The 20,940-nt window shown below is 49.1% G+C and overlaps 1 protein-coding gene across 11 annotated transcripts; it reads right to left on the bottom strand.

The window, feature by feature from the left end:
• Positions 1–3,872: 3,872 nt before the first annotated feature.
• Lgals12 (galectin 12) lies at positions 3,873–19,233 on the bottom strand. Of its 11 annotated transcripts, none has more exons than XM_071616093.1 (9): positions 19,103–19,233; positions 10,327–10,415; positions 9,986–10,199; positions 9,061–9,180; positions 8,481–8,519; positions 7,897–7,923; positions 7,235–7,323; positions 4,607–4,757; positions 3,873–4,130 (listed from the first exon to the last, which is right to left on the bottom strand). In XM_071616093.1, the coding sequence occupies exons 1-9, from the start codon at positions 19,109–19,111 to the stop codon at positions 3,984–3,986; spliced, it is 885 nt and encodes a 294-aa protein (XP_071472194.1). In that variant the 5' UTR covers positions 19,112–19,233; the 3' UTR covers positions 3,873–3,983. The 11 variants fall into 11 exon arrangements, with proteins under 11 accessions (XP_071472194.1, XP_027800221.2, XP_027800222.2 ...); XM_027944420.2 differs by lacking the exon at positions 19,103–19,233 and adding an exon at positions 12,014–12,177; XM_027944421.2 differs by lacking the exon at positions 19,103–19,233 and adding an exon at positions 12,014–12,177 and having other exon boundaries at positions 7,235–7,320.
• Between the last annotated feature and the right edge of the window lie 1,707 nt (positions 19,234–20,940).

Here is a 20,940-nt window from a genome sequence, read left to right as displayed (position 1 = left end):
ATTTAGGAAAGGAGTGGGGAGGGTAGACTGAGTTGGGGGGAGGATATGATTAAAAGGAAGAAATCAGAAATCAAATTATTTTTTGAAAGTGGTATGGTTGTCTTTTTGAAGTACTAAAAGAATCCAGCCACTTTGCTAGAAACAAGATAATTATTCATAAATCAGGTACATTTGTGTACCAGCATCATTTTAATGTTGCTTTTTTTTTAGTTGTTGATGGACATTGTTAAGCTCATTAAGCTCAAATTCAGAACCCCCAAAAGACCACCAGAGACCAAGATCGATGTAAACAGAAAAGAGGTGTTTATTGCGAGCTAGCTCGGTCCTCCACACACACACACACAGCAACTGGTGATGCTGAGAGGCCCTGAGCCCAGGGTTTGCAGCAGTTTTATACATTCTTTGGAGAAGGCAGGGACCCCCACATACACCATAGCATCTCTTAGCAAATCATCACACACCGCGGGAAAATCAAATAACAACTCTAAAACATGATTAGCACATTCACTGGCAGGAACAAGTTGGGTAGGGGTGATTGGTTAGTACAAGAGGGGGATTCATTTGAACTGATTGGTTTAAGCCATGAGGGGTGTTCATGCTGAACTACATGGTTTCCCAACACGTTATCAACCACCATAAACTACTGGGAGGGTCATCTGGCATCCCAGGTATTTCCCTGTCTCATGCTGATTGGTGGCTGATAGGGGGTTGCTATGAATCCCCACCTAGCCTGAGTCAAGGACACCTGGCACAGCAGATCTCTCCTGTTATTTGTAGATAAACAACTTAGCGGGGTGGGAATGTGCCTAGGAGTGCTCTGTGGGTCTTTCCAAGGACAAAGGCCATGTCCCTTCTTTGGACAGGCTTTGCTCTGAGGTAGAGGCTGGTTTTTCACACAATGCCTTTATTTTATTTATTTATTTTATGTGGTGCTGAGGAGCGAACCCAATGCCTCACATGTGCTAGGCAAGTGCTCTACCACTGAGCTACAGCTCAAACCCAACCAAGTATACTTTTTAAAAAGAAAAAAATATATATGAATATAGAAGGGAAAGGGAACAGAGGAAGGGAGGGGAGGAGGGAAAGGGGAAGTCCTGGGGATGGAGTAGAGCAATTTATGTTCTGTGTTGTTGTAGGGACAAATGAGGCAAGGCACCAAAGACAGCAGGAAACAGTTTTATTTGGCTACAGCCAGATTCAGAGGGTACAGCCTTTGCTGTAATCAATCAATCCCTTGAACCTCAAGTTCAGGGAACTTCAGGGTTTTATACCCAGTGTGTAAGGGGAGGGGCTCAGAAGTTCACAGTCTGCAGAAGTTCACATAAAAGCAGCTTTTTCTTTCACTGTTTTGGGCAAGTTAACTCTTCAAGGACAACACCTGAGAAGGGGAGAGCTTCTTCTCCCCTTTCTTTCCTCCCCCTGCCAGCTGTTACCATGGAGCCCAATTGGTAACTTATCTTAAAAATGTAGACATCTCTGTGAAGCCCAGCCCAAGGCCAGAGGCCTTGTTTGCACATTTCTTCAAAGTACTATGCTGGATACGTTTGTGAAAACTAGTAAGGGGGTGTCCAGCACCTGGAGTGCTGGTATCTTCTCAGCCAGTGGCCAAGTAAACAGGGTGGCACGAAAATAGGAAGTTTATCTACATTGGACTCTTTTGCTGACAGTCCTAAAATTAGCCATGGTGAAGAGGGCTTTTCTGTGGAGAAAGGGGGCGCCACTTCAGTGATTCTATGATCATGTCAGAATGCACCCTGAGATTCTGAATAACTATAAAGCACTAATAGTAAGCTATAAAGGGCCTGAGCATGAATATAATTACTATTGTGCCAGGTGCTGTTAAAAAAATTAAATACATAAAACTTAATTGATACATATAAAAGATGACCTCAATAAATTGGCAGAGGCACTATGTTTATGGTTGACACAAAACAATGTAGAGATGCATGTCCCCTGCCCCAAAAGTCCACACAGTCAATTCAATTCCAACCAAACCAAACCAAACAAAAAACTATATTGGTGGAAACTGAAAGGTTTATTCCAAAAATTCTGGTGGAGAATTAAAAGGTCAAAAACAGCTAAGAACATCTGGAAGGCCTATGGTGTTGTAAGGCTTACTTTAAGGGGATGAGGACCCAGGACGGGCTCTGTGCCCAGCTCAACAGGCTGGGTGGGGCTGAGCTGCCTGCTCCCTGCTTTGCTTGGGCCTGGGGATCTGCCTGCACCTGGCTCTTCCACCCTGCCGCAGTCTGGCTGGGCACAAAATAACCGAGCCACCACACCGCCTTGTAGATTCAAACAGTAACTCTTTATTCCTCGAACTCTCACCCGCACTCTACACTCGCGTTCTGGGAAAATCCACACCTCCACCAGGCTCTGCATCCCCAAATACTCTCTGAATCCCGCAAAAACTCACCGGGAACTCCAGGAGCAGGAGGGCGCCTGAGGCAGCAGGATACGCCCTATTCCCAGCAGGGTCCACCTTAAACCTGGACCCACCCTAATCAAGCAGGATCCTCCCTAAACCCGGATCCACCCTGGTCCTTGAGCAGGGTCACCTTTCTCAAACATTCATGCAATGTCACTGCAAGTGACCTGGGTCCAAGGCAAGCCCATTTCCACAATGGAGAGTCCTCGCTCTAAGCAACATTGGGTAGGCTGACAAGGAAATTGCCATGCGTCATTCCTACTTGGCAATGGCTCTCAGCACCACCCCTTTATCTTCTCCTCTTTGACCTGGACCTTATCCAGAAACCTGTGCCTCAGTTTCTAGGTGGCCACTTGTCAGTTATCTTTCTCATTGATTTCAAGTTTTACAGGACTATAATCAGGGCATATTTGCTATGGAATCTCTGCTCTGGGGAATGTACTAAGATTTTTCCTGGTCAGCCTTGGAAAGTGGATACAGGGCAGGATATTGAGAGCATTGCTCTCTGTGTGTAGGGTACCAAGTCTTAAAAGTACTTATTCACCTCAGCTGTTTGATTATATGACTCAAATTCTCTATATCCTTCCTTTTTTTTCCCTGTTCTATTTAATCTGCAAAATACAGTCACGTGTCACTTAATGATGAGGACAAGCTCCGAGAAATGCATGGTTTGCAATTCTGTCATCGTGGGAACACCACAGAGTGTCCTCCACAAACCCAGATGGTCCAGCACAACGTGCACAGCCTGGGAGACAATCTCGTGGGACCTCCGTGGATTGTGCACCCAGGTGACTGACATGTGCTCCTGTGGCACGTGACTGTACTCAGGAGCTATGGCACCTTGTGGCTAACTGGCAGACATGGGGTTCTCTCCCTTTCTGGGCTGGTTGTCAGCGTGATTCTCTGAAGTGTGGCCCTGTGACTTACTTTGGCCAAAATCATGAGCAGCTGTGCCGCGTGTCACTGTGGATGAAGGCTCTGTGAGCCCATGCAGTGGGAGAGTAGATGGTGTGCGTCAATCCTGGGCCTGGGCTTATGAAATCAGGGCGTCTTGTCTCTCCTTGGCTTTGCAGTGGCTGAAACCTAGACAGGGCAGCAGCAGAGCTCCAACCACAGACCAATGCCTGTGCCCTGGGCATGGCAGAGTGATGTCGAAGACAAGGCCTGGAACTTCCAGGGGAGGAGGGGCCACTTCCCCAAAACCTCTAGATAAGAGTGAAAACAATGTCTGAATTCTTTAAAGTGTGTGTTTTAGTCCTCGTGTTAGGCCACAGAACCTGTCCGCCTGAGTGGACTCTAGGCCCTGAAGGAAGATGGAGCCCAATCCGGGCCCCTGGTGTAGGAGCAGAGTTGGGGCCACCTTTACACCCAGTGCCTCCTCTACTGTAGGCCCAGCTCCCCTGCAGAGTTAGGCTTGTGACCCGGAAGTGAGCCAGGCCTGACATGATGGTGACAGGAGGACAGTTTAATGAAGGCAGCAGAGTGGGGCCCCACCAAAGGCCCTGGGAGTGGACTGGCCATCCTCTCTCTGGCCGGGGTCCCTTTGGAATCCTCCTTAGTAATGGACACAGTAGAGTTGGATGCTTCCACTAATGCGGACCTCCCGCAGCCTCTCCAGGGTCTGCTGGTCCAGGTTGGTGGAACCCAGCGGCTGTCCATTGAGTGCCAGCTTCAGCCCTCCCTCCTGGCACAGGAGCAGCACCTGGTGAGGAGGGCCTGAGTGGGTGTGGGACTCCAGGCAGACCCTCCCTTCCTGCCTGCCGTGCTGCCCATCAAGACCCTCTTCCCTTAGAGGAAGGCCTAGATTGTCACCAGTGCACTGTGGCCTTCCACAGAGCTCTTAACTGACCCTGGGCCTAGTTGGCCTTCTACAACTGGGCTTGCTTCATGAAGCGGTTTTCCACTCTGGCCGCATGTTGGAATCATCAGGGGAGCTTTTGAACAAAAGGATGCTGGGCCCCACCTGCATTCATTATGCCAGAGTTTCTGGGCACAGGAACCTCGGCATCAGCGTGGAGGGCTGAGGGCCAATGCCTAGATATACCCTCTGCTGGGCCAGCCTGGCTTCCTGGCCCCATGACATCTACCCTGCCAGGAGGTGCCCCAGTCTCCGACCACTTTGGGAATTCAGCTGTGGTCTCCCTCCTGGAGGGAAGTGGCTGCTAGGATCAGACACACCTCGAAGAACCGCTGGGGGTAAAAAAGGAAGGGGGCTGAGATGAGCTTCTTAAATCCCCAGGGTGAGACCCAGGCCAGCGTTCTGTCTGTGAAGGATGCCCTGAGCATCACAGGAGTGCGGGTGGCCTCATCCCTCAGGCTCAGAGTGAACCTGCAGGAAAGGCCAGAGAAGGGGATTGGCCTCCATTGCCTCCACTGCACACCCTGAGGGAGCAGCAGGGCTGTGGGAAGATGCTTCAGAATCCAGGGCTGGGCTCCTCCCACAGGCTCAGGGCTGGATCCTAGGACCCACCACAGCTTAGAGGAGTGGAAAGAACAGGAGGCTTAGACCTGAGTTTGGATCCCCGGGTTGCTGTCTACTGACTGGAGGTCAGGGGAGTTTCCTGGCCTAAGCCTCAATTCCTTCTCCTGAAAATGGGTGATCATGATGATAACAATAGTAGCTAACCTTTACTGTGTGTTTAATTCTGTGTCAAGTGTTGTCTTCAATATTTGCAAGCTGCCTAGTGGTTAGAGCCAAGCTGGGGCAGTTCCACCTTAACCCTGCTGCTTTCTAGTCCTGTGATCGAGAGCATGTCACTTAATGACTCTGTGCTGGCTTACGGAAATTTAGGGATGATAACAGTGCTGTGTCTGTTTTCTGGGGTTGTTGTTAGAATTAAATGAGTTAATACATGTAAAGTGTTACTTAGAACAGTGCCTGGCACATAGTACTGAAATGATACCTTTCATTTGAAACTATTATTACATAATACAAAATTTACCTCTAAAGGACAGACAGACACACACACACACACACAGAAAACAAGTAGGAACCCAAAAGGTAATATACCTGAAGACTAGCAAGTCCCTGGAGCACAGTAGGGGTCTTACAGGAGCCAGGTTTTGCCTTTGCCTTAATCCTCACAAACGGCCTGAGCTGAGAGGTTTATGAGCCCACTTCAGTGGTGAGGACAGCAAGCGAGGGGACTGGCTGCTTTACTATGAACAACGGTGCAGCCTCAGACTGCGACGTGAACCAGGATTCATGACTCCAGATTTTGGGGGGCTGGTCTTTCTATGCCTGACATCTTCCTCTCAATAGCACCCCCAGACTCTGTTCCATGACTTCTGAAGGGACCCTCTTTGAAACACCAGCCCTGCAGCTGCTGTGGGCTGGATCCCAGCAGAAGCAGTTGAGAGCAAGAGACAGGATGCAGGGGGGTGGGGGGCAGTCCTAGAAGCCTCCTGGGGAGGGCCCCTGGGATTTCCATGGATCCCCACCAGGAAAAGGCCGCACGTGTTTCCAGCTTTGGAGAGGAGAAGGCAAGGGCTTAGTGTTGGGAAGGAGCCTGGAGGCAAGGTGCTAAAGGATGCCCAGGGGCGCAGCTGGAGGGCCTGGAGGAAGGTTCTGTGGGGCACAGTACTCTCCAATTTCAAATTCACTCCATATTGAAAAATAGACTTTATGTAAAAGAGGGTTTTCAACTTCTCTTTAGAACTCACCAGAGGATCTGGCGTGACTGGGCCCGTGGAAATATTCTTCCCACTTCACACCCTTCCCACTCTGGTCCTCCCTACTCATGTGGTCAGTCTGACCTCTAAGGACATGTGCATTCACGGCCATTGGGAAATGGCATTCAGGTTATTTGCTGTGTCACTAATAACAATGACATGATCTGGAGAAGGATATGAACCTGGCCACATGCTTCAAGGTCTGGGGAGGGAGGTGTGGTCCTGATCTTGGAGCACCTTATCATTTCCCATCACCTTGACATTAACATTCTCCTTTATCTGATAAGGAAACTCAGAGGTGCAGTGACATTCCCAAGCACACACAGTTTACAAGAGTCACTCCTGGCTCTGCAAGGCCTTGCTACCCATGATGTGCTTCATGCCAGCTTCGTAAGTGTGACCAGGAGCACTGAGGGCAGGGTGCAGCACCATCAGCAAGTTAAAAATAAATGAAAATGAAGCCGAGAGTGGAGAGGATGGTGCCCCCACTCCCCTCCTCTGCTTCCCACACTGTGGAGCACTTACCGCGGGTCAGGTACTATTTTAAGAACCAACCTGAGATCAGTTTTATTATTACCCCCTTTACAAATAAGGAAACTGAGGCATGGAGAGGAAAAGTCACTGCCCTAAGTTTGCACAGGTAGTAAGAGTGCTGGCAGTCTGGTTTCCCAAAGCTATAACATCCAATACCTTTCTTCCAGGTAGGCAGGCAGGCCCTTGTCTATTTAGATTTGAGCAGACTGTCAGGACTTGATCGCCCCCTGGATGACAAGCAAGGAAGTGCAAGTAATGGTCTCCCTCCTAGTCCTGGCTTCCAAGTACTAGCTAGCCCTCCTCTCTGGGGCATTCTGGCTCTTTCCTAAACCAAGCATGTGTCACTCTGGGAGGCCACCTCCTCTCTCTGGGTCTCTGTCTGTGTCTTCCCTGGGATCCAGATGTAGGGCTGGTGGCTTGACCAGAGGCACCAGGAGGGAAGATGTTACTGCAAGTGGGGCTGCTGGCCCCAGCCTGACCTTCGTAAGCTCTGTGACCTTGGGCATCTTACCTGCTGCTCCTCCGCCTTCCCATCTGTAAGAAGGGGTGACATGGCAGTGCTGAGAGGTTAAAGGAGATGATGCTTGGTTGGATACTTACTCCTTTGGCTCTTGCAAGACCAGTCCCCGAACTATGATGACCTGCCCCGGCCAGAGGCCCTGAGGAAGAGCACGTGAGCAGGGCACCTGCTGAAGGAACAAGGGGATGGCTGTGAAGGCTCTGGAAGGGTCTCCTGCCTCTAGGAACACCTGTGAGGGCTACTGTCAGGGGCCAAGGAAGCGCACGGGGACAGGCGAGTTTCTGCCATGGGCTTGCAGCAGGAAGTGCAGCTCTCTTCATTACTAAACCCCTGCTGCTGGCCTGCTGAGAGCGTCCCCTGCCCCCAGACTGAGCTCAGTGCTCCAGTGTCTGAGCACCATGTGCTTCTCCCACGGCTGTGTCCTGAGCTGCAGTGGCTGAATGGAGGGCTAGGACCGGCTTGTCCCTCTGTCGAAGAGCCTGGCACTGGCCTGGCACAGAGGACATCAAATATCTTTTTGCAGAATAAATGGAGAAAAGGTCAAATGAAGGTGGAGTTTCAGCTGCAGCTGCCTGGCCCACCCACAGCCTGCAGGTTCCCATAAAGCAAGGGAAATCCTGAGACCAAGGGCATTTCCCACCACAGGGAGCTCCTCGGCCTCCTATCCAGGTGTCTTCCCAGGCCTGAGGGAGCCCAGAAGAGGCCACACCTCCAGGGGACACAAGGAAGGAGCTTCACTCACCAGCCTGGGACTCTGCAGCAGGAAGGGCTGTCAGGAAAGAAAGGGGCACAAGGAAGCCCTTGGTCATGGGCTGGGAGGGACCCTCTTGCCATTATCCTTCCACACTGGGGTTGCTTTGGGGTTGTGTCTCTCAGAGCAGCAGGTGAGCGACTGGAGCCCCAGTGGGATCCTCCTGCGTCCGGAGGCCCACCAGCTCTGGGGAAATGGGGGAGAACTGGCCAGTGGGTCAGTCATCCCACACCTTGACCAACTTCTGTCACACAAGGCCAACCCAGCCACCTCTCAGGGTCACTCTGAGGATTGAAAGCTCCAAGCAAAAGTCATCTCCCAGTGGGAATTATGGATCCTGGCCCTTCCTGCCAGCCGCCCATCCCCCCCTCTCCCTAAGCTGGCCCTGGAGAAGGGTTGGGAGAGCCACATCCATGCTGTCCTTGGGCTGACAGGAGCCAGTCCTATCCATGACAACCACAGCAGGAGGGGGGCCAGCTAGGCTCAGTGTAGCTGCAGGTCATGCAGGGGGAGGAGGAGGCTGACCCCATGAGTCTTGACCAACCACAAGGCCAACCTTGCCCCCAGAGACTCACGTATCCAGTGGGATACTCTCTGCTGCCCTCCACAAATGGCTGTCCAGAAAGAGAGGAAAACAATTCTTAAGGCCACCACAAGCCCAGGAGCCACTCATCTGGCCCCCACCTGCCCTGCCCTGCTTCCCACACAGCTCCTCAGTGGCTCCTGAATCTGGTGTGTTGAACCTACCAATTCTAGGCCACCAAAGACTTCCTCAATGAGACTCTCTGGTGACAGGTCACAAAGATCTGCGTTTTTAATAAATCCATCGGGAGAGAATGACAGAGCAGGCAAGCTCAGCCTGTTTGGGCCCCACATGCCGGTTCTTTCCTTCTGTCCTTAGCTCCTAGTATAAACCAGACCCCACAGCCAGCATGGACTCGTGCCACCAGCTCCTGGCCTCCCTTTCTACTGTCACCTTCTCCTGCACCTCCCTCACATAGGACACCTCTATGGGTCCCCTCCCCCTGGGCTATTTCTGACCTACAGGCCTCCTCTGTCTGCTGCTCTGGGGTAAGTGAGAGGGTCCCAGGTCTGCCCAGGAGTCAGAGGAAGGCAGAGACCAAGACCCCGGGCCTTGGCCCCCAGGGAACTTACACTAATATTCAGGAACCCAACGGCCTTCACCAAGATGTCACCAAATACGCCCAGGGTGTCCACCCGAGACAGTGGGAGCCGGTAGCGGTAGTGGAGAAAGTGCCTTCCGTTTACACTCACCTGGAGAGGCAGACAGCATCAGGCTCAGCAGCAGCTGAGCTAGGCTGGGCTCATAACTGTGTCCCAAGCTCTGCAGGCACCTCTACCTGGAGACTCCCTCTGTGGCTTCACACCAGCTCTGCAGCATAAGGACACTTACAGATGAGTTTAAGAGAGCTTCCAAGGTCACAAAGCTGGTAGACGGCAGAGCTGACCCCATCAGTGCCCGTCCCTGTCCCCGAAGAAGCCCCTCTCCTCTCAGCAGGCAGAGAGCATCATTGCTGTCCCCACTGACAGGGAGGACACCAAGGCTGAAGAGGCCGGTGCTGTCCTATCCTCAGTCCCTCTCGCCCTTCCCGCCTAAGCTGTCTGAAGACCCTCTCATCTTTCTGGCAGGCATCCGTCTCAGAGGCCAAAGTCTAGTGGACAAGTCCCCTCTCCCTGTCCTGTGCAGCTGCTGTAAGATGGGGGTGGATTCCATGAGTGAAGACATCAGTGGGCTTAGAGGGGCAGGGTGTAGCCCAGGGCAGAGCGCCCGCTCAGCACGCACGGGCCCTGGGTTCAGCCCCAGCACCCCCTGCCCCTCCCCTTGAAGGAAAGGCCTTGGAGTCAGCTGGCTTTGATGTGGCAGAGGGGGCCTCTCCACACCCAGGCTCCATGGATGTCCAGCAGCCTGTGGGTACAGGGAGCCTGGAACCAGGTGTGGCAGCTCCTTGGTCCTCTCCTCACAATGCCACCCACCACGGTGACAGGGGGAACTGACTGAGGGAAGGATGGGTGCAAGGAAACAAGCTCAGGACCCTCGACGCCTGTCCCTTCCATTCACCTTCACCTCCTCATTCCCGAAGAGAAAGAGGATGAGGAAGCTGGCCCCTCTCTGCAGGGCCACGCCAGGCCAGCGGGCCTCCCTTTGCCAGCGTCCACTGTGCAGGGTGTTGCAGATGACATGGGGCTTGGTGGTGTGGAAGCGAGGGTTGAAGTGGATGGCGATGTCCGGCTGGGGGTGCAGGCTGCAGCCACACTGGAAGTCCACCTGAAACCTGAGGGGGAGGGGCGGCTCTCAAAGTGCTGTCTGGTCAGAGACCCACAGAGATCCCAAAGGCAGACAGGAGCCCCCAGCTCGACGCTGCTGAAGCTGGGCTCCAGCTCCCCTGGTCCCCCCCTTACCTGTGGGCACGTAGAGGGACCACTCCCTGCAGCATGACCATCTTGCCTGCGTGCAGGCCACCAAAAATGGTTGTGACATACGGAATCACCTGAATGAGGGAAGAGACCCATGCTTGCAGGTTGGAGAAAGGCCCGAGGGACCCCATGTCCAGTGCGTGGGAGGGAAAAACAGGACAACTCCACTTCCCTACCCCAAACAGAACCTGTCCTTACAGGAAAAAGCCCTTCCCTCTGAAATCCTCCGCCAACTGCCTGTCATGGATGAGTCTAAGCTACATCACACTGGGGACGCCCCTTCAGTTCCCTTGCAGCCAGCTAGCTGTCCCTAGCTCTTAGGACACAACAGGCTGCTGTGTCCTCAGTGAGACTTGTCATTCACTCAGTGCCACCTGGTGCCCAGAGCCTGGTACTGAAGTTTCTTGGGACAGTTTAATGGCCAGAGAGGGAACTGGAGGCAGAAAGAATGGCAAGTTGGAGCTGAGAGCTGACCCTATGTGGAGCCCTGAAGGGGACCTAACAGTGGCCCTGCTGCCCTCCTGGTCCCTTTCTCCTGGCCTTCCTCCCACCCCGCACACTCTCCCAACCCCCTGCCTCTCCTGGCTGTTCCTCCGCCCTCCCTCCACCCTGATGCCTTCTCCAAGCATCGTCCTCTTGGTGCCTGAGTTATTCCTTCCCTCCCCTGTCCTCCCAGGGCACTTTGTCCACAGGGCTGCCTTGGCCCTTGGGCCCTGGTGCAGCGGGTCTGGCTGGCTGCTTTCCCTGGGAGGCCACAAGCCCCTCCAGGGCTGAAGCCTGCTCTTTCCCTTGTTGGGCTCAGGCCCAGCCCAGCACAGCGAGGTCTCTGCAGAGCTGTTTGCAGAAGGAGTGTGAATAGCAGAACAGGGCAGCATCCCCAGGGCGCCTTCATGCACTGCTGCCAACTCCCAGCAGTGCACAGAAGCCCAAACCAGCCAGAAAGAGCTGAGTCCCCAGCGCTGCCTCCTGGTGACAGGCTCCAGCCTGGGAAGCAAGTAGCCCTGGGGCCCTGTGCAGCTGCTTCAGCCCATTATTCAGGCTCCTGGGAGGAGCCCAGGGCCCCCTCCCGTCATCATGCCCCTGGCCACCCACAGCTTAGCAGGGCTTCAAGTTCAGTGGTTTCCACTTCCCAGGCCCAGGCAGGGTGTGTAATTAACTGAGCTGCCCTTGGGAGGAGAGGGCCAATTAAGGGAAAGTGATAATTAGTGCTTGTCCCCTGGGGGGTGGGGGGCAGCCTTCTCTAAGCATTGCCTGGCTTCAAGTTCTCATGAACAGGAGGAGGAGGAGAGGGATCCCCCACCCCCATCTCCGACTGGGAGGTTCCCCTGGAACTGTCCCTTCCAGGCTGGAGTGAGGCTACCCTTCCTACTAATCAGCGTCCCCTTCAAAGATCACCCACTCCCCATTCCTGCTGGCCTCCCACCCCAGTAGGGCGCAGCCTCGGTTCCCAGGCTTCACCAAGTTAAAATGTCCATCAGTCACTCACATTCAATTAGCTGCTCAGCCACTGTGCTAAACTCGAGAGCCTTCCAGAACCCTGGGCAGGTCCTGGGGAAGCTGGGCCCAAGACTGAGGTCCTCTCACCCCCCCCCCCCCAAGCAGGAGGAGTCCGCCCAGGAGAAAGGGAGGACCCCTGAGACCTGGGAAGTCCCAGGTGAGGGCAGCTGCTCACCGGGTGGAAGACTGGCGGCTGCAGGATGAAGCAGTCAGGAATCGGGTCCAGGTTTTCCCCAGGTGACATGAGGGGCGGGGCCACTCCTTTTGGGGCTTCGGATCCTGATTCCAGGAGCCCTGCTCCCCTGGATGGGCTCACCTTCCCCTTCCAGGTCCTCAGCGTCCTGGTGTTACCGCTGTTGACCGGTGACGAGTTCTTGCTTCCCCAATGTTGAAGAATAACACCAAAGAAGCACGCCGAGGCAAGGTCAGAGTAGAAATTAGAAGTTTATTAAAGGACAGCAGAAAAGACTTCTCCCGGAGGAAGAAGGGGACCCAAGAGGTGGAATCCGTGGAAGGGATGTTGTCTCCCCTTTTTATAGTTCTTTCAGTGATGGAATGTAGGTGGGAAGGACCGAGGGGTGGGACACAGGTGGGCCAAAGAAGTAATCTGGTCAGGAAGGACTTCTGAGTCAGCACCTTTTTGCTGGGGGCTGTTCATTGACATTTCTTTGAGGTGGACTTTGGCCTAGGGCCTTTTCAGGACTTCATTAACATTCCATGAGTTGTCCTGTGTTTTCCCTGAGTCATTCTCCGCACGGCCTCCATTTTAGATTTCACTCGGCATTAGACCCGATTTACCTAACTACACTGACTACCTAACTTTAAATCTGGCTTCATTCCCCCCTCTAAGTTGGGAACTCCTTACTGCTGTAAGGAAGGGGGGCGAAGAGAATCTCTCTGGCTTCTTCAGGCTGAAAAGGGACGATGTGGGGCAAGCAGTTTGGAGTCCCCTTTAAATCAAATCGGGTCTATCGAGTGGTCCATGATAAAAGTCCAATTGAGAAGTAATAGGCTGGAGGGCCATTTGAGTGTGGATGGTCTATAAGAGAAACAAGAATTCATTAGTACTGGAACCATATTGATGCAGCAATAAACGCCATAGCACAGGAATATGCCAATGAGTATGATGGCAAAGACAAAGACTAACAATGTTTTCCACCAGGAAGTACCAAGAACTAGGAGCTAAGATATTGTTTCCATGACAAAGTTGCTGAGGACATGGCTTCTATCTGAGCATGTAAATCTTTAAGGACATTTGTCACATTGCCAGAAATGTCAGGGATGTAAACACAACATTTAACTTTTAGGGTTACAGACGTTCTTTCCCTTAAGATATAGTTTAATAATTTAATGTCATCTGATCTTGCAAAATCCTTTTACTAGTATGACCTCTGTGTCTAATAGAGAAATCTTTAATTCTGTTACTTAGGGCTGGATAACCATACTTGCAAACACTAAGCCTACCTGTGTAGGTTAGAAATAAAGGCCTTAAACTAAAAACTACTCTGGCAGTTCCTTTTGATAGTTATCAGGCATTCCTGTCTGAGAATCTCTTTTGCAGCCTCCAGTTTACTTATTTTTGGAAGTTACATTTAACTATTATTATTATTTTAAATGCCCAGGAACAGCTGTACTTTGGCTTTGACTGTCTTTGCTAAGTGTTTAAGATGAAGCAAGTCAAACTGACTTTTGTTTTTATCTATTGTTAACAGTCAGCTGAGCTTCCCTGGGAGTCCTCGGGGAACTTCACAGCAGCTTCTCAGTTCTGCTAGTGCCATTGCGCTAGGATGGGTCCAGGCCTTGCTTGACCATGTGGCTTCCCTTGGAAGCATCAGGGATGTCTCCCTTTTCTGATGACCCTCCTCTTTCACAGCAAATGCACTGATTGGCTTTCTGTCCTCCACTGGTCTCATTAATCTCCCTGATCGGGAGGTTATGTGGCCTAGAGTTGCAAAGCTCTTTGGAGAAGTCCCCTATTCCCTGATTCAGACTGACTTAGAGGGCAAGAGCCAAATATTGGTTTTCTTGGCCCTTTTAATTTAACTTTAATTTTAAAACTTAATCTTAAACATCCAGCAAATAAGTTTCAACAGCCTTATACTAAGAGTACTGGGCTTTAATGTCTATCTCTCTCTCCTGTAGGTGATAACTCCTTATCTTATGTTGACTCAGGTTGTGTGTTCTTAAAGCAGTACCTCCTTAAAACATTAACAGGCAATCCTTAAACCATCTATAAGCAAACTACAAAATAAAATTATCAAGAGTAAAAACATATTTAGCTCATATAATAGCTACCTTGAATTCTGGCAGGGTTATACGTTATAATCCCTTGTTTGAGATCCTGGTAATCATGACAAAAACCAACTTTTGGACACAACTTTAACTGTACTGAAATCTGGCCTACTTCTTTCATAGTCACTTTCACATGTAGTGAGATGGACAGAGCCTTATCTCAAGTAAGGCAGGGCTCTTCATAAATCTTAAGTACTGTAGTTCTGAAACTGATCACTGATCTTTGCTTTTCAAACATCATTTTACAAAGCCTACATAAATTGTTGCTCAAGTTCACATGAATATTAGCTAACACAATATAATATCACACCTAAAACATGAATTAAAGAAAAGCTGAAAGCTTTTAACCTTTTGTAGAAAAGTAGTAATGTACTTTTGTGTTTTGTAATAAAACCTTCACACAGATTAGGCTCTCATTAACTTAAAAATACATTTAAATTGTATCTCAGTGTAAAGTTCTATCTTATTGATAGCAAGTCAAGTTATAGAACACAAATGATATAAATAAATCTCCAACATGTTTTTCTTTTTAAGCCTAAAATTACCATACAACTTTAGAACACCAGCTTGATATAATGCTCTTTCTAAAGCTTCTACCTTACAGACTTGTATACCTGGAAGATATGGACACATTAACACCACAATTACATTGATGTTTTTATATTAACCAAGTTTAGCTTTTAAAGAAATAACATAGCACAGTTCTCTAAAACAACAGCACTTGTTTGACCAGCTGTTTAATTTCTTTAAGATTACTTGCTCAAAAACTTACACTTATAAGCAACTTACACAGACCTTTTTATATCATTTACTTAAGCCCTCTTAATCATATAGACTCTTATCCAGAAACACATTTTCCCTCTATTAAATCCATATCTAGAACCTTCTAGTTTCTCTTTTTTATCTGTTAACCTCCTTCTGTTCACATTTTGAAACAATACTTGTAAATTTTTGAATTTAAGCAGATTTAACATTTTATTAGGGCCTTTTTGAACATCTAGAAAAACTTATAAGCTTAATTTTAAAGACATCTTTACTTTCATCTGTTTACCCAATTTAAATTGAACCATTTGAATCACGTGAATCAAAGATATTTGGATCCATTTTTAAATTTTTTATGAGCGCTCCTCATCTGTCAATTGTCATATCACTGCATGATATATGGACATACACACATAGACATACCAACATACAACATGTAACACAAGTGTAACACAACACAATAGTAAAGGCCTTGTAGCTTTCTCAGGTGAAATCTCATTGCAATGTTTAAAAAAAACTCCAGTTGATCAAAAATAGAACTTATCAGAACATTAACTTGTCTGTAGGATCAAAATCACGAGCTCAAAAAAATACAGAATCTAAGAAAAAAGCAAAAGTCCTAGAAAAAATTGACCGGCCAGTAATTAGTAAATGCCATACAACTTACTCTTTGGTTTAATCTAGTTTGAGTTCCCATAAAAAGACACTTTACTCTTTTTTTCTTGGGCCTCAGATCTGTCTCATACCGAGTGCTCTAGGCTTCTTCTATTTGCATATCAACTTAAGTCCTGGCTGAGGTCTGGAAGGAACTGGGAAAACTGGAATTCTGAGCAGAAACCTCATGTCTAAGGCATTTTAACCATAAGGCACAATTTTCAGGTTTGGATGTTGAAAATTATGATACAAGTTTAAGATACAATTTACAAAATTTCATACCTTTACATTTTCCTACACGAGAAAAACTTGCTCACACAAAACTGAAAATAGGATCTCTACCATCAGAAGAAATTTCTTTAGGATCATTAAGTCACTTCCTTTTAAGTTACATTAAATCACCTGAAAAAAATCTTAAAATAGAACCACACACTACCATGTATATCCAAAATTAAGCTTTTAAACATTTCCAAGACTGTTGCTATTCAATGTTATTTCAATAAGCCAGACCAACGTTCCAATTCAACATTTTTCCTAAATCTTACACACTGAGGGGAACAGATACCATATCATAATTTACTATCCTTGCCCAAGTTAATGCACTGGTACACCTAGTGAAATCTTCTCAGGCTACCCAGTTCAAAATAAAACTAAATGATTGGGAGTTACTTGCCAACTTGGAAGTAGAATTCTTTTAATTTTCTATCCTAAGTATTTAAGTTCTCTGGCATGAATTATCTGAAATCAAACTAAACAATTACCTAACCCCAACTTTTAACTGCAAGATTATGCAATGCTTCAAACTCATTTAGATACCAGATTGTTACAATAAAAAAAATCATCTTTTAGACACACATTTAGCCAAGATCATCCCCAAGAAACAATCTATAATAATCTTTAAAATAGAGAGACCAGATAAGAGAAAAATCTCTCCAGGTTTTTTACTTCCATTTAATTATGACTCCTATCAGTGGCACCATAGATTTCCCCATAAGTGGACCAGATGTTTTCACAGAGGTGTAAAATCAAGGGTCTCAGTGTGACTGACTTTACTGCATTCAGTGTCCCTTCTTTTTAAGTGGACAGAGATGGAGCAATCCTTACAGTGCAGGGAAAAATGAGGAAATTCCCCAAAGCGAAAATGGCTCTGGCAGCTGCTGGGAATCCTCAGTTTCCCTTTTACTTACAGAATTAGCTCCTTTGGATAGATCCAATCCCAGGCAATCTGGCATATCTCCTAACTTTCCAGGAGAGTCAGTTTTTATCTGCCTTAGGTCTTGAAGGGGGAAGGGGTTATGTACTTTGATCGGCCCAAATTTTTCTCTTGATTCTTTTTTCTCAGTGAGTCCAAGATTTTTTCTCTTCATGGCAGATACCATAGCTAAGTCTACTTTACACTGTTGGCATAATTTAAGATTTTCCCTTAGAGCAAAGAAAATCTGAACATACAGCACCTCACACCATTTCCTTTTTGCAAATTCTATCAAACTGTAAAATTGTATTAAATTGATATTTCCCTCTGGTGGCCAGGTTTCTTCATCAGAGTGTTTGTATTGAGGCCAGGCCAAGAAAATAAGGTGCTTTTTCTTGAGCGTCTGAGGTTCAAATTTATCCCAATTTTTCAATACGCAGGCTAGTGGTGCACCTGGCGTATTGGAGAGAGAGAAGCTCCCGTCTGAGTGAGAAGAAAACAGGACTCAGGCGCCCACGCCGCGCCAGAGAAAACTGTTCTCATTAGGGACGTCTCCCTAAGTTTGAGCTTCCTAAACGGTCCAGAAAACCCGTCTCTCACCTTGCTTTGCCAAGGGGTTTCTGGTCCCCTTTAGCAAAGTGCTAGGGTCTCAGTTTGCCCTGTGCCAGAGACCCTGGGAGGATTCAGACTTAAGGGCATTACTGCTTATCCTCCCGGCCACTAAAAAACCCATTGCAAAAGAAAAACGTGCTCTTTTGTTGCCTTTGCTCTGTAGACTGAAGGAGCCGCCTAAGTGTTAAGGGATATCTACTGGTTGTAAGGTAGCAGATTACCAGAGGAGTTGATTCTAAAAATGCCTCTCTAGCAGCTTAAGGAACACAACACATTTTAAACATTGGGGCGGTAAAACAGACTAGTGAAATTTACCTATGCATCTTAGAGAACCTGGGCAGATTTTGCTAATTATCTCATGCCTTTCTCAGTCCTACAACCTGAATTGCTAACATTTCTGACCTGCGAAGGAAGGGGAGCATCCAGGAGGAATGGATGCGAGGTTGGGAGTGTTGCATGGCCCATACGGAGGCAAATGTGATTGGGGCTTTCCCTCAGTGCCATTCATCTACCGATCACCCTAGATACCCCTGAGGGCTGTCGGGAGGGGCTCAAGAGAAAGGAACCTTAGGAATCATCTGAGTGTAGCCCAGACCGGAATTCCGCAGTTGTTCCAAACTCCTTCCTCCACCTCCACGCATCCGAGGCAGATCAGGATTCGGGACACTGTGTACTCACGCCAATTGCTCTCCAGGCCCAGACAGAAAAGTTGGAAGCGGCTTTGGCAGAACCCAACATGCCTGCTCTGTATTGAACAGGTGATTGAGAGCTGTCTAGGCCGGGAAACCTCTCACCCGAGTCTTGAAGAGTGGCGGCTGCACTAATTGCGTTTAAGTAGCCGTCGGGTGCCCACCTTACCCTCCAGAAAGAAAGAGAGAGAAAGATGCACCTCAAACAGACATGGGGTGCGTGCACTTACCTCGGTGTAGAATCTCGGTCTGGGACCTCCAATATGTTACCGCTGTTGACCGGTGACGAGTTCTTGCTTCCCCAATGTTGAAGAATAACACCAAAGAAGCACGCCGAGGCAAGGTCAGAGTAGAAATTAGAAGTTTATTAAAGGACAGCAGAAAAGACTTCTCCCGGAGGAAGAAGGGGACCCAAGAGGTGGAATCCGTGGAAGGGATGTTGTCTCCCCTTTTTATAGTTCTTTCAGTGATGGAATGTAGGTGGGAAGGACCGAGGGGTGGGACACAGGTGGGCCAAAGAAGTAATCTGGTCAGGAAGGACTTCTGAGTCAGCACCTTTTTGCTGGGGGCTGTTCATTGACATTTCTTTGAGGTGGACTTTGGCCTAGGGCCTTTTCAGGACTTCATTAACATTCCATGAGTTGTCCTGTGTTTTCCCTGAGTCATTCTCCGCACGGCCTCCATTTTAGATTTCACTCGGCATTAGACCCGATTTACCTAACTACACTGACTACCTAACTTTAAATCTGGCTTCACTGGGAGCTCCCCAGCTGTTATTAGTCTCACCTGCGCTCTGCAGGGGCCTAATGCCACCTGGAGCCCATCTGTGGGGCAGCGGGCCACCTGCAGGGCCACACCCGCCCGGTTCTGGTGAAGCAGGACAAAGCCTGTAGCTCTGGCTGGACTGCGGTCGCCCGCGGAAACTCCGTGTCGCGTCCGGGGTGGGACGCTGGCACTAAGCCCCCAAGGAACTGGGCCCCTGGGTCTGAGGCACGTGATCACTTAGAGGGAAGCCAGAGGCTGGCCTCTTTGGGACTGGGAGGATTTGTGTTTCGGGGCTCACCTGAGTCATCACCGGGTCAGAGCAAGGGCTGGGACACGTGTGCAGGTTCCCGCAGCAGCCCCGCCCCCAGCTTCCTGGACAGCCTGGGGCGGCTTCCCAGTCTTCCTCCCCTGGCCACCGAAGGTCTCATCTCTTTCCCTCATTTCCCTGCCCTTTCTCCTCTCTTCTTTTTCCAAGTTTTATAGTCCCCCGTGACTCTATTTCAGCAACAGCTGTACTGCCAAGGAGCAGCTGAGGTCACAAAAAATAAATATATAAATAAATAAAAGAAAATAAAGAGCAGCGAGAAAGGGGAGGGAGGCAGGGCCCCCTGAGCTCAGGGAAGGCAGGGAGCTGCAGGGGGGGCAGGTGGCTGCACCTGGGAGACCTGGATTCTTGCTCAGCCGCTGATATATGCACTGTGTGCCCTTGGGCAAGTCTCTTCACCTCTCCGGGCTTCCTTTGTTCACTTGAATACAAACAGGGGACCCCTGTAGTGTCTCACAGCAGCCCTGTGTCTGAGATTGGCCCAGACCTCTGTGTTTTAGGAGAGCCCTTCAGTCCTCTTCAACCTTCAGGAAGAGTTGCCCTTTAAACCACAAAGGACAACAAAAATTATGTCCTTTGCAGGAAAATGGATGGAACTGGAGAACATAATTTTGAGCAAAATAAGCCAGACTCTAAGAAATAAGAATTCATATCTTTTTCCCTCACATGTGGAGGCTACAGGAAAAAAACAGGGGAAGGGAGACCAGGATAATGGAAGGGTGACCAGTAGGATAAAGGAGGAGAGCAGGGGAGGGACAAGGGGCGGGTGAAAGGCTACCAGGGAGTCAAACTGATCAAACTGTGTTTCTATGTATGTGCAAATATACCACAGTGAAACCCGTCATCCTGCATAGTTCAGAGGCACACACACACACACACACACACAGTAGCAAAATTCAACTCTAGGCTGAGTTGGGAGGTCCCTGGATCTGACCACAATGTCTGACTTGGCAGTGGAGAATTCCTGGCAGGACCAGCTGGGCAAAGGGTCAAGTGCATGGGGCAAGAGTCAGCAGTTCCTGGGCTGGAAGTGAGAGTTCACGAGGGTCCTGGAGCCCGTGCTCTTTGGCAGCCTTCACAGCACTTGGAAAGTTGTTGCAAATGCAAAATTTGGGAGTCTCCCCCCCCCCCCCCCCCCCCCCCCCCCGTGAAGAGGGCTCTCTAGAGACGAGGCCCAGGAGGGAATGTACTTGTTAGCATGGGAAGCTTCGGTTCAGGGCAAAACTGACAGGGCTTTGGGTACTGAGCCCAGGAGTTTGTCCAGATCCTGCAGCAGAAGGTGCTTCTATGGGGAAATTCGATCAGGGGTGTGTTCAGGAAGAGTATCTACGCACACTGGGAGGAAAAACCAAAGGTGGAGACCAGTTGAGCAAGGACATGGAGCTCTGCATGAAAAACACACCTGGATCCTGGTCCCAGCCTCAGCATCACAGATCTTGTGACCCGTGGTCAGTGGCACCCTTTCCTCCTCCAAGATTCAGTTCTGTTTGCTAAGAAATAAAGAGACAGGATGCATTAATGTGTAGGGCTTCCGTAACAAAATAACACCGATTGGTGGATTAAGCAACAGAATTCCATTTCTGAATGTTCTGGAAGCCAGAAGTCCAAGATCAAGGCACAAATGCTATGTAAACAGTTGCTGTATTGTTTAGAGAATAATGACAAGAAATAAAGTCTGTAAATATTCAATAAAGACACAATTTTTTGATTTTTGTAATTTGGGGGATCCAGTCTGGACCTTGTACATGATAGGCAAATGCTCTACTACTGAGCACCTACTCAGCACCTAATTTTAAAAAAAAAAATTTTTT

Source organism: Marmota flaviventris, chromosome 9 (assembly GCF_047511675.1).
Source record: "Marmota flaviventris isolate mMarFla1 chromosome 9, mMarFla1.hap1, whole genome shotgun sequence".
NCBI lineage: Eukaryota > Metazoa > Chordata > Mammalia > Rodentia > Sciuridae > Marmota > Marmota flaviventris.
Note: the sequence above shows the minus strand (reverse complement) of the source record. Positions and strands in the feature narration are given on the sequence as shown.